Source organism: Bipolaris maydis (genome assembly GCF_028858645.1).
Source record: "Bipolaris maydis strain C4 unplaced genomic scaffold PSV08scaffold_13, whole genome shotgun sequence".
NCBI classification, from domain to species: domain Eukaryota; kingdom Fungi; phylum Ascomycota; class Dothideomycetes; order Pleosporales; family Pleosporaceae; genus Bipolaris; species Bipolaris maydis.
In genome coordinates this window covers 864,555-877,897 of record NW_027093869.1, presented here as the reverse complement: position 1 = coordinate 877,897, position 13,343 = coordinate 864,555, and the positions used below count along the sequence as shown (strand labels likewise).

General features: G+C 48.2%; 4 protein-coding genes across 4 annotated transcripts; 2 read left to right on the top strand and 2 right to left on the bottom strand.

Moving 5' to 3' along the window:
* Positions 1–339: 339 nt before the first annotated feature.
* On the bottom strand, positions 340–2,608 carry PSV08DRAFT_229141 (uncharacterized protein; the record flags this gene model as incomplete). Its single annotated transcript, XM_066092232.1, has 2 exons — positions 340–1,035; positions 2,399–2,608. 2 exons carry the CDS (start codon positions 2,606–2,608, stop codon positions 340–342), a joined length of 906 nt encoding a protein of 301 aa, XP_065948388.1.
* A 1,047-nt stretch (positions 2,609–3,655) lies between these two features.
* Positions 3,656–6,860, bottom strand: PSV08DRAFT_373667 (uncharacterized protein; the record flags this gene model as incomplete). The annotated part of the gene is made up of 8 exons (XM_066093247.1): positions 3,656–3,704; positions 3,746–5,096; positions 5,196–5,263; positions 5,630–5,827; positions 5,916–6,006; positions 6,088–6,228; positions 6,467–6,573; positions 6,709–6,860. 8 exons carry the CDS (start codon positions 6,858–6,860, stop codon positions 3,656–3,658), a joined length of 2,157 nt encoding a protein of 718 aa, XP_065948387.1.
* A 1,012-nt stretch (positions 6,861–7,872) lies between these two features.
* On the top strand, positions 7,873–8,614 carry PSV08DRAFT_250706 (uncharacterized protein; the record flags this gene model as incomplete). The annotated part of the gene is made up of 2 exons (XM_066092416.1): positions 7,873–7,986; positions 8,018–8,614. The coding sequence occupies 2 exons, from the start codon at positions 7,873–7,875 to the stop codon at positions 8,612–8,614; spliced, it is 711 nt and encodes a 236-aa protein (XP_065948386.1).
* Positions 8,615–11,316: 2,702 nt separating this feature from the next.
* PSV08DRAFT_186716 (uncharacterized protein) lies at positions 11,317–12,078 on the top strand (the record flags this gene model as incomplete). Its single annotated transcript, XM_066091934.1, has 1 exon — positions 11,317–12,078. The coding sequence occupies one exon, from the start codon at positions 11,317–11,319 to the stop codon at positions 12,076–12,078; it is 762 nt and encodes a 253-aa protein (XP_065948385.1).
* Positions 12,079–13,343: the final 1,265 nt, after the last annotated feature.

The following is a 13,343-nucleotide window of genomic DNA, read 5'->3' as shown; positions in this document are numbered from 1 at the left end:
ACAGCAACAGTATATGAGGCTGACATACATGCGAAAGTGTGAGTCTGAGGCAGAACAAGAGATCAAATGATGAGCAGGACGTCTTCCGACCTTTCTGGTTAAGGAACCTCTTGTCGTTTCGTGGATATCGGCATTAATAAAGCCACAGAAATACAGTCTGGGGTTGAGATGGTTTTGTTTTCAGTAATTTATTTGCGAGAGAAGGATCCAGATTTGAAGTTCAGGGACATAACCGAGAGCGTCAAGAAGGACTGCCTAGAAAATGCGAGCAAGCAAATGGTAGAGCGAGGATGTCCTGAGGTGACCCAAGCACTTGTCGACTGGCGCGTCTCAAAGGCGTTAGCCATCTCTAAAAGTCATGGTTTGTGCACACTGTCGCCCTTGCATAGCCTCAATCCACGACGACGTTACGAACGCCACGACGCCGTGAGCCAAATGGGGAGCCAGCGCCGTCTGATACGAGGAACCAAGTCCTGGATGATGTTTGCGATATGACCCGTCCAGATCCAATAATGCCGTAGCATCAGACGTCAGCGCAGCAATCTGGTCGGGATACTCGTTGTTTCGGGCCAGACCGTCAATGGGGGCCTGGGAGAGGGGGAATCGAGAGCCGCCGATGTGGTACTGCATGCCTCTGCGTGCGGCATAAGGCAGCTCGAGATAGTCGTGCTCGTCAGAGTAGCTTCCATTTCCAGGGTGGCGCGACTGCGACTGGCGTGCACTCTTGGGGACAGGCACGCCCAGGCCGACGCCTTCGCCCGAGTCGAGGCGGACCTCGTCATTGAAGCTGATGCTCGTCTTGCGCTGCCGAAACCAGGCCAGGTAGTCATCGTCGCTGCCGCTTCCGCTGCTGCCTACGACAAGGGAGCCAACATGGCCGAAGTCGCCCTGCTGGTTGGAGGGGTAGGCGCCATGGGAGGAAGAGTTTGAGTCTTGAGCAGCCTCAAGCTCGGCAGTCAGCTGCGATGGGCCATGGCCTTGGTTGGGCGAGTCTTTCTGGGAGAGGGGCGCTCTAAGACCTCCTCTCCCTCCCAGCTATCCACGATGAGCCTTACGACACGTATTTCGAGGCGTATGAAATGTGTCAAGAGCGTTGCGCCCATCCACACGATGGGTTCGACGACCCGCTTGCCAATCCAGAGCCGTCTATCCGTAAGGGCACACAAGAAGATTCCGATGAAGAAGCGTTGAACGACGTGGACGCTGAATGGGGTGAACTCTCCCAGGAGCTCCCAAATCGCAACGGCGGTAATGTCGACTCATGGGATCTGCTTGGACGCCGCGCAGAGGATAACGTTGATTGTAGCGACCATGTGGGCAGCTACACCGACCTTCAGGCCGACTGGTGAAAGATACAAAAAGTGGATTATCAGTAGGTACGCGCAACATTGGGTCTGTTACTTCGTACAAGCAGGTCGAGATCAAGCAAAGGTTGCTTTGGGACACCTTTGTCGACCACTTCAAGGGTGTATCCGACAACGAGCCTCTACGGAGGCAGTTGCTCCTCCACGTTGACGACAAAGCAGATACCACTGTCATCATGTCCATGTGTGCCAAAGTTGAGCGCATTGCTAGCGACCTTGGCATAGCCTCCGTTGTCATTCGGGCAGCTCCTACAGGGGTTGCTGCTTGCAATTTTGGTGGTAGCACTTTACATTCGCTTCTTCGACTGCTAGTAAAGGAAAAGGTACACCAAGCACTGTCGCCCGGTAACCTTCGTACACTGCAAGAAATGTTTCGTTCTCTCCAATATTCCATCATCGACGAAAAGTCCATGGGGCCGTTGCGCAAGTCGACGTGGATTTGAAAACACCTGGGTGAATTCTTTCCCGAGAATAGAGACGAGCACTTTGGTGGAAATTATCCACACTTGAATAACGCACTGTTCTTACACATTAAGCAGTTGTACAAACAAAAGCGAAAAACGTTTCACGACAGTACAACGTCAGTTCCGGTGTTCATGCCGTGGACAAAGTCCTTTAAGGCGACCTTCGTCATGTATCTTGCGACAAACGACAACACGGTAAGGCTGTTATCTGCTGAGCTCGCATACCGTTGTAGTACTAATCGGTTTACCAATAATCAACATTCGCCAAGCCGCGCGGCTCTACTTACGAGAACAGCATGCCCTACGATGCGCTAGAGAAACCACCTCAGGACTAGCCCGACGAAGTCGCGTACGGGGAAGACTAAGAGCAGTATCACTAAGAAACGCAATTAACGCATCCGTAAGATCCACACATTGCTGATCAGCTAACAGGAGCTACCAAGGCCAAAACTGGCTGAATAGCCAAGGGGAAGACCACCCTTAGACTTTCCCACCCATTTTTTCCTCCCTTTCACCCCCTTTCTGCTCTTCTTTTGCCTCTTGCTGCGATTCTCATAATTCTCCGTCCACATCTTCCATCATGGCATTGACCTCAAGCCTAGCATCTTTGGCGCACAACATGGCAGCCTTGGTTTTAGCGGGAAACTTAACAGCTTTCGCTTTTGCACCCAATTCAATAATGCGGGTGCCCTGAAGCGCATGAGGTGCGACCAGAGTGAATTTGACGACCATACCGCTAAGGTGGCTGTGTGCAAAAACACCTACTCTGAGCTTGACCATGATAAGAAGGGGACCATGGGTACTGAGCGGCGCCGGAGCGAGAGAGCTCAGGGAATGCGGCCAAGGTACCATCGAAGTCATTTCAGGGCTTTGAAGAGCTTTTCTTAGGCTACTACCATCATTCAGTGAGAGCGAGAGAACAGAAGAAAATATACTTACCTTGATCGGACCGACTGGTGAGCTGTCCGTAGGCTGTTACCCATTTCCCCTGCTGTTTTTATTATTACTATTAGATAAGAGAATAAAGAGAGGCATAATTAACACAGATGGTCGAGTTCCAGACACCCGTGCGATGGATACATAGTGAGAGTCCTAGGCGGCCGATTCTTCTAGCTTAAGCCATGGACATCAAAAGATAATTCGGTTTGGTCGGTTAAACTACGATATATTCTCTTTCTTCGAATAGAATATTGGAGATTAATGTACGCAACCATCAATGCAAACAATTGAGGAGAATTTATTTTGTCGAGTATCGATGCATAAGACGACAGGGAAGGTATGATGGAGCAACTCTGTCTCACTGCTCCAAAAGCTTTATGCACCGTGGGTAAACAACGCTTTGAAATCTTTGTTGCGTAGTTTAGAATCAGACTTGCCTGTAATACAGGTATTACGGTAGTGAACTTCCGCGAACTGCCTTACTTCCCTGAGTCTATATCCTCCTTGCGCGATGGCATGCGACGGTAATATAACGCGTAGTTATGCAAGAGGTTGACAAGCTATTGTTCAAGATACAGGTTACGGCAAAAGAGAAACTATGAAGTGATAATGCGTTGTGCCGGCAGCAAGAACAGTGCTTTCGAAAAGAGAGTACAATTGGAAGCGGAATGTCTTACAGAAACCCAGATTGCTACAATGGCTTATATGTAGGCGAGAGCCTATAATCTGTGGATAAAGCAAGGGAACGTTCACACGGCAACCGTAGTACTTGTGGAAGGCAGTTACTCTTTTATCTGCGCCACCTGTATGTCGTCGCCCATGTAAAAAATGTCGCAGCTGTCACTTTCCATGCAACACACATAGATGCCCAGTGTTATACCCAGTGCCTTAGCACTCGCCACCAACGACCTCAAAGCCCGATCGGCAAGTTGCAGCTCTTGATCGAGATCGGATATAGTGGTCACGTTGAAATCGAACCTGAACCCAACACGCGTCAGGTATGGCAGGACCGTCCGTAAATGGCGTATGGAAAACGGGTCGGGGTCGCTTCGCTCTAGAATTTCATTGTCCACCTCGTCAGCGACAACAATATCCCCGTTAGTATCCGTCGTCTCGTACTCCATCTCTTCGTCGTTCTCGTCGTTCATCTCTTCGTCGTTTTCGTCCTCGTCAAGCTGAAGGATGGCACCAAGGTCCAAGCCTACTAACACCAGGTACTCCAAGTTTGGTGGAAGTGCGTCGTACATCTCTGACAAGTTCATGTCAAATGGGCTCGACCACAGGAGCTGGCTGTGAACTTTGGCGTGTTTGAGGTTGGTAAGTAGGTCCAGTTGGGGCTGTAGGGACTTGGGAACAGTCTCCTGGGTTCTGTCACCGAAGTCCGTGTACTCAAAGTCTAAGTCGACTGTTTCAAGCTGTGGAGAATTCTGATTAAGAAGCTTGAAGAGTTCATGATAGTTCTGCTGGTTATCCCGTGAGAAATCGCGCATTCGAAGGCTACGGAGATGGTGCAGGTGGCCCAAGTTTGAGAGCTCCGTGAGTGGTACTGTCATATCCATACCCAACATTATCACCTCCATGAGCTGGCTTTTGGTGTCGTTGACCATGGCTGTGAGGTCAAAAGACACGTTCTGACCCATCGAGCCGTGTATGATGAGGCGTTTCAGGCTTGGTACTATTGGCACACATGCGTCGGTATTGTCGAGGCGCCATTCCAAATGGCAAAGCGTAGGGAATACTGGGAGACTGCAGGCGACTTTCGCAGATATAACGAGCTTTATGAGCTTCAACGGCGTGCATGTGAGGCCAGTACCGATCATCATCCACTCGATAGACTTGATGTTCTTCGCCAGGGTGATTGCGAGTGCAATCGAAGCAGGGCCGATACAGGTGGAGGCATAAAGGCTGGCGCGGCACACGCTGTAAGCTTCCTCAACCGTATCCCGCACGTCTTGATGGGCGTTTGGTGGTGGTTGTTCTGGTAGGCATTGTTCTAGTATGGCATCTACAATGCTACTGCCCTTGCGACCTCTGGGCAAATAATGCCAGTCCTTGGAACTAGTTCCATCGATTCGCAGGCTTGTAAGGGCAAGGGAACGGTAAGGTGTCTGAGGGTCAGCCATACTCTCGAGCAGACTGAAGCCCTTTGCCGAATCGGGCGATAGGAGCTCGACGTCCTTGTACAATCGTCGAAGTGCGGTCATAGTGTGGCGGCTTGTCAGCGTAAGAGAGTACATGTCAGTGTTAGAAAGATGCTTGCATATCTCCAATACGTGGTCAGCGCTAAGTTTGGAGAAAGGAGTTGCCCGGGGCTTAGTTTGTGACATTGCTGCAGAGGAAAACAAGGTATTTCAGGTGTTGCCACTGCCGCCGTTGTTGTTGTTGTTGTCGCTGCTGCTGTTGTGATTTGCTGAAGTTGCGGCAATACCTAGGATAACCTCGGAGAGGTGAACATGAGGAGGGAGCATAGCGTGCGTCATTCCCCAGTCACCTTGGCTAATAGCATTGTTGTGATCACATCATGAGCAGGGTGAATGAGGGCTGACAATGCTCGCCTCTCGTCGTTTGCTGCAAGTGCCGAGGTTTGCACAAAACTTTAGAAAAAGGCGCTATATTGCGTTTGCACCACCGCAAAAAGGCTAGCTGGGTTTTCCATGCAGCAAATTTCGCGACTGGCGGGGTGATGTATCAATGGACAGCGGTGACAGGCGACACCGAAGTGCATGTTTGTGCGAGCCATGTCGGTATGCTGAGATCTTTCTCTAGAACCTTGTTAGCTGCTTGTCTAGTAACCTGAATTTGTGGAGGCTTGCCACAACCATTGCCTCTACTTGTGGCAGTGCTTTCAGTGCTCATTCGCACGACTGGCGATATTCATTGCTTAAGCGGATCTCCTCATGATTACATTTATGATATAACACAAACGGAGATGTGACCATCACAAAGCATGGCATGTGCGGGGCTTGCGAAGACGCATTGTACTGTTTATCTCTTGTCGGAGTCGTCATGCATTGCACTCTATAAGGCAGAGAGGAAGTGGAGTTGGCCTTCTTATTGTAACTAGAGAACTTGTCAATGTAAATGCAATATAAGTAAGAAAGAGAGAAAGAGAGAAAGAAAGAAAACGGCAAACTCCTGATATACATACCGGGTTTCTACAAGAATGCTAATGTCCTTTACCGACTTTACCTTCCTTTGGATATGTGCAGCACGTGAATGGAAGGAAAGGGCTGCAAAGCCTGGTCCGTCGAGCATCGTATCACTTAAGATCCATCACCTAATTTTAAGCAGAGCCCATCTGAGAAACCTACGCTGCTTACCTGGTGCATTCACCTGCGAATACGACTGCTTGTCAATGTAAGTAATTGTAGAAGGCTTCTCGGCCATCTCGTATTGTGTACGCGACACAGTGATAGCAGGGTTCTGCTCGCCCACGTCGCAGTGCTCAACATTGGCGCTTCCTAATATTATAATTTAGCATTCATTCTCTTTTATTCTCACTTGTGCGGATGCGTTCGCGTGTTGAGTGCTTCAAAGGAGCTGCTAGAGTAAGAGCAAGTAGAAGTACGGCATCGGAAGGGCATCGACTCGCTCCAGGATAGCAATTACGTTGTCAAATACGGGGAGCTTCTTCTGCATGAATTCCATGACAGTTTTTCTTGTCCATCAGATGAGCATTGTCAATGCTGGAATACATACGTAAGTACTCGCGAGCCGGCCTGCGTTTGCGGAGCTTTTGAGGACTGATCTTTTTTGGCGGATGCGGTGAGCCGTCAGAGTAAGCTACCGCCAGCTTGAGGTATATTCTGAAAAGAGAAGTCCATATCAAGAGTGATATGCGCTACGTACTTTTGGATGTTTCTTGCTCAGTCTACTATATTACAGCTACCTGCTCTGAACGACTCTTCACTACAGCACTACACTGCCATGCTTCTATTCACTTTGTAGACTCCAAAGAAATACCATCGCTATTTTGTTGTAACACTGATATCCCTTGTGATGGATCTGCGTTCCTATAGTTGTTAGCGCTTCGTATTTTCTTTATCCAGAGCTTCATTACTTTCACCTCACTGTCATTTGTGGAAATACTCATGGAGTTGACGCGAAAAAAATTGGTGTGTAAATATATTGGTCATGTGCCTACCAACTCCCTCTGCCGTACTACGGAGGACTTATTATCACGAATAGAATTCCACATCTTCAACCAAACTGCTCCCTCCACTACGGACGCGTCTATTTTTATGATTCCATTCCAACCTCGCTCGCCATGTCAAGGTTGCTCTAGTGCGCCGGCCGGAGGACTTATCTCCTTGAGTTACCTAGCCGAAATGATTCCCTTCTCGACATCATGCCGTTGCACGATCATCATCTGCTTTTCGTTCCGATTACGCCCAACCAACCCTCAAAACGTTGGCTTTGGCCATGTTCAGTGGCTTAAAGTCAACGACCTCCCATATCATCCTTGGCTTATCCAGTGACCAAACCGATGTTCAATTCACTGCCGCAGTAGATTATGACAAAAACATATCTCATGCCACACATGTGGAAATCATAAAAGAATACGACGAGGTTCATATCATAAACAGGAGTAAGCTCATATTTCGTACAGTTTCTATACGAAATTTGCATGGCAGTGCATAGTTCTACCTACAACGAGCTATTGGCACCAAAGTGAGAGGAATGGATATTAGCGAGTCTAGACACTGTATATTAACAGCCTCTTGGTTGATCATACTTTGTGTAATCACCAGGTACGCCATTCCTGTGTGGATTTGTAGTAGCTCCTGGGGATATAGTACTTGCATAGTTGTCTAATGCATTAGGGTAAATGCAAGATCATCCTATCCCAGAATTGCGCCACATGATGGATGTCCTCATTTATCCTGTGCAAGTAGACGGTGTGGATGTGATTTCGCCAGCTCGGACAGCCAGCGGTGAATGATGAAATGAAGTCGAAGGAGGCAAAGGTGGCCTTTCACTCCCACGCTACTCTTTGTGCGCTGTCTTTACCCCTCCTCCGTTGCTTTCTTACTTGTTTAAACCTTCAGAACTTCAGAATTCATACAAGTTATCCTCTTTTACTGATCTCGTCCTACTTGTGCACAATGCCGGCCCTCACGCTACACTCCTTGTGCAAGGATGAACAGGAAACCTTGGTTTCGCGCTGTGTCACAGCCGAAGATCTACCACCAGTACCACCCATTACATTTTGCTATTCAGTGCGAGTGTTTCTAACTAGCTCTCTCCTAGGTTGATGAATTACCCGAGGAGCCTTTGCAGCTCTCCGCATGGCGAGGGCCACAAATCGAATACCGCTACCGTCTCCAGCGTGCTCGTACGCATCGGATTGGCAATGCATTACGGATACAACAAGACGACTTCCGAAATTACGTGATTCCAGTGGGTATAATCTACTTTAACCAAGCGACCCGCCCGCCCTTCCACATGACCGACTCAGAGCTACTAGCGGTTCGACCCTTCTGTCACTGTGGTATTACCCAGAATGGACCTGCGCTAGTAGCCCGCAACAGAGACAACCAATCCATTGAGATACCACAGCTGGTACTTGCTCGCTTTTCGCCCAGGGCATGCGGACGATACCCTATCACTTATAACGGTGATGCCCTTATACAACTCTTCACCGTAACAGCCAATGCTTCTGGTGTCATGCTCTCTTCGAGGGGATACTCTGTGGATGGCGAGTGGTTTCAAGCCATCCATATTCTAGCGTGGAACATTGTCCACTTCTTTGATGAGTTTCGTAATACGCGAGGTGTAGAGGGGATTGCTGGTGTATATCGCAGGATCTACGCCGAGCTGCGCCGCGGCGAGATTATGGGCTTGTAGTCTTGGGTACAGTGTCTCAACACTTCGACTGATTGGTTATGAATGTTTGTGCCAGCTACGAGTAGATTCAATAGGGTTGGCGCATATGCGCCTGGTTTATACGAGGCGAAGAAGCAGGCCTGATCCGCTCTGAAGGAGGTTTAGTAGCGGTAGAGTTATATGCCCTAATCGAGCGATTTATACCCCGATTTATTGTTCCAAGAGCTCTAGTAAATACAATTGGTCTGGAAAACCATCTAACGCATACTTTGTCAATAGATCCTAGAGTCCAAGTTCCTTGCAGACAAATTTGGGTTGTGACATGCTCCATATGCTTGGAGGCCAGTGAGAACGGAGCTGCCAGTCTGGAATACTCGCCCTCAGACACCGACTGCATAGCGGTTATTTTTATACCTCTACTGTGGTTAATTGCGTTCAAGAATACATTTCTCTTGTCTATTCGCTGTTTTTTTCCTCTCTCTCACTCACACACACACACACACATACACTTCTTCTTTGATACAAATTTAGGATACAGTACGTCCTAAAAGCTATAGTCGGCTGCCCAATAAGCTGCAGATGGATATGTTTACAGGCAGATATACTCACTTTCACTTTTACCCCGCATTTTCTAGGCAGCAATATTTTAACATCTGTGCGCAGCTATCTTTTTGACCTCTGGCCCCTAGATCTGTATTTCTTTCTACGGGTATTATGCCGCCATGGATGGTCAATAGCTGCACCTACCAACCTACCACGCCGACTGTTACACTGTATTTTCTCGAACCAGCCATGGCGCGGCCCAATCGTTCTTACGGCTGGCCCTCGTACCCAGCCGCTCTACCTACACAGTTGCCGCAAGAACCAGACTGGCTCGAAGCCACACTCGCCGCCGACCCCCAAGCCCAGCTCGTCGCATTGAATCGACAAATGGATGATGAAGCATACAAAATAAAACGCTGATGGCAGCAAGCTATGTTAGCAGCATTCCACTAGGCATTGACTGCCACTGCCTTCTGTATTGGACATCATGATACATTCCTTTGTGGTCTTGGATGATCCTCGCTGTCTCGCGCTATGGAAGTTGCTCTAGATACATACTATCTTCTCTGCACCACGGTTTACACCTTACTGGTCCATATCTCATTTGTGCGCGCTATATCCTAATATAAGCTCGCTGGTTCGCGAAAATTGCTTAGAAGTGGCTGCCCGCCGAACTTCTTGAGGTGGTGTGCTTGTTTATACCGTGTACTCGTCGTATACACATCAACGAGGGCACAGTATACGGCCTTTCTACACTACTTAACCCATCCGTAACCTAGAAGCAGCTTCGAGTGATGTAAGGTGAAGTATTAGATATGCGAGGGGAGATCAAAGAACAGATTATCATGGGGCTAAGTAAGTATTCGTTACTTATGGCGACTTTAGTAACATTGCGTAGGCGGCCCTCTACGAGCTATGGTATGGCCTACGCATTCACCCTTTGGACACCGCTCTATAAACTAGAAGCAAAGAATTGCTTAAGAATTATGTGGATGGCTTCCTGAGGAACGGGAATTGGAAGGCTAATTCTCTTGAGACTAGGGGAAATGGTTGCGCCTGCAGCCTATGTATGTGGAGATGTGCGAAACTGCACTGGGTGGGCGGATTTGTTAAGAGAAGGCGATACATTCGTGAAATGTACTGGAATTTTGATAATAAGGCGGCCAGATAGTGAAAGGACCTGCTTGAGAGTGATAAGAGCTGGGTGACGCTGGTGGGTACCAAGCGTGGCGAAGATACGGAGGGCCACAATGTACTCGAAATGGTGAGGGACTCTAGGAACCGCCCTTACTGCATTCGCAAAGATTTTGCTGGTAAATTTGACCCCCAAGCAGTGGACTTGGGTAGGAGGAATGCCACTTGGAGCGTTAGCTGATCTCTGCTGTCGGAGCATTCAAGGAATGTTGGTAGAAAGGAGGCCTTGTACTAGGTTGCATACCTACCTGTGTATGGCATAATTGAGATCAATTATGTACTCGTAGGGCGCCTTCAATGTGCATGGCTGTACACTGTTGGCGCATGCAACTATACTTGGGTGTTTGGCCAAGCTATATGTTTCGACAACGATTTCCAGTATGAGATTCTTGAGCTCAACTCTTGGGACATGATAACTTTGATTCTGAGCTCTATAAGAAGCTGAATAGCGAAACACTTTCCGATGTGCATGTGTATAGGAACATCTACGAGCGCTTACGCGCCGCTGCTCAGGTCGATGAACCACAGCTGACCTTGTGACAACGTCGGCTGGATGGGCATTGAGTGAAAGTGGTCGTGGACATTGGAGGTATAAATACGCTTTCTTTTTCGAAGTGAAGACGGATTCTTCATCTATTTAGTCCTGCGAGAGCCTATCACGCACTTGTACGATCTCACAGCGTTGATTCAAGTCTGCTGCTATTTTTTCTATCGTCTGCTCATACGCCTGTTCCAAGTCTTTTTCTCGAGACCGTGCATTATATATCAGCATCTTCTGAGGCTGATCAACCAATCATTTCATACTAGCCATCTCACCAGCTTGCTCCGTTTGCGCGCGCACGCGTCGTTAAGTCGCTGAGAAAGCAGCGTTTGCCTAGCAGCCCACCTCTGCGCCCGTCCCTTCTCTATCCACTAACCCACCCAATCTCACTGTGCTCCAGTAACGGCACCAATTACAACAGAAACAACTCCAAGAATTTCTCACGATGAAACTGGAAGATCTCATTCATCGCTACGTACCTAGCCACGAGCTACCCGAGGTCAGTAGCGCATTTCTATTCTCTTCTGCGCACGCTCTTACTAAAATGTTGATTATTCAGGATACAGCACTCATTGACGAACCGCCCCAATTCCAGGTCACTGGCTATCGTTGCAGGGTCGCCGGCCCCGAAGGCTTTCCATTCGAATATTTCCGTCTTGTTCACACATTCGATGTGCCCCAGTTCACCATACGAGTTGGGCTGTTTATGTTTCATCCGGCATCTCGCCCACCTTTCCCTTACACTGGCGATTCATGTTGGACTATGCCTACCGAGGGAGTAAAGGAATTCATGAGCGCCAATTCTGAGTTGCCAATGGTTGTGTTCGGTGATCAAGAGATGCCTCACATGGTTTTGTGCGGGCTGCTGTGCGACCCCAAGAGCGAGGAACCCAAATTTGCTCTTACGGCCGAGGGTTATCCAATCCTTCGGCTATTCACTGTTGCTGCTGACAAGAACGGTCGAATGTTTCACCCTGATACACATCTGAAGCATGGTATTCAGTATGAGGGCGTTGAGATTTACTCTTGGGGAGACGTCACGTTTCTTCTGAATGTTTGCGACGAGGTAACGGATGATTCTGTTACCCATGCATCTATCTACAAGGCCATATACAGGCGATTGCGCAAAATTGCCAACAGCGCGTGCCTCCAGACCCGCTTGGCAGTCTCCACTGGACAGACGTCAGGTAGCGTACTTAAGCGCTAGGCGGCAGCAGTTTCAAGCAAAGTCGATTGGGTGTACATGATCATAGCTTTATGGATTGATGATTGTTGCGGAGTTTGTATTCACAAGCTAGTTGCGAGATTAGTAGGTAGTCAATTAGAGAAGTTGCACAAGGCATGTACCGGGAAGATAAGAGCTAAGGTAAGTGTTTGTCTAGGTTCTGGTTTGGCACCCCAATGCACCACGGAAAGTTGAGCTCTACCGTCTGTGGGTATGTTATGCCATCCATGAAAGATATTCAGGGATGGCTCAACATGACCATCAGCTATCCAGTGCGCCTGATCAGGATAAGTACTATGGTAGTAGTAGAAAAGAAGCAAAACTAACATATCTACTAATGTCAGCAGCACAGTAAAATTTGAAGCTTAATCCATCTGCACTATACAGCTCGGCTGCAACATTTTCTTCGCTAGATGAAGGTATTTCAGTCCTAAAGAGCATGCAACGGCGGGCCCAAAGACTAGAGTCACCTGTACAGGTATACTGCAAAGACCAAGTCTCGAGACCTGATTCTTCTTACCATTTGCATGCCTTCTTACTGGCATTTACGGCGGATAGGTTAGACTACGTGCTGCAATGGTGAGATATATATCTTGCGCAGTAGATTTTAGCGATTGTAATCGTTTCTATCTTCCATACATGTAACACGGTAACACCCTCGTAGGTAAAAGTATCTATGCTGCATAATGCTCTTAATTCGATTAGTTTCACATGAATATTGTAATCTCGGTGTGCTTTTATATGGATTTGTTCGTGTCGAAATGATACCTACTTACCTACTTACGACTTCAGTCTTCTAGCGTCCTCTGCTTCCTTTTATCTATACGGTGAAGTAGACTAACTAGGGAACATAAAGGGAAAATGCCTGGAATATACATGTACTTAGACAAGGATGCACTTGATGCAAGGTGTGAATAAAATGATATAACTGCAACAAGCTATGGGACTCTAAGTTGCAAGCTCCGAACGAGTGGCTGAGGTGCTTAACCGCAATCCCTTCGCCATCAAAAAACTACAGAAAATACTACCCCACTACATACAGCCCTTGGTGATTGCGCCTTTCCCTCGAACGCAGTTGCAACAACGTTTGCACCACACAGTGTGTAGGAATCTTCCTGCCCCACTTGACCCACCAAGCATAGCGTCAGCATGTCAGCAGACGAGCAGTAAGCAGTAAATACGCAGCTTGGGCATTACCTTTGGCAAAGCGTGAGACTAGACTGCAACTTGCAGTGGCCTTCGGACTT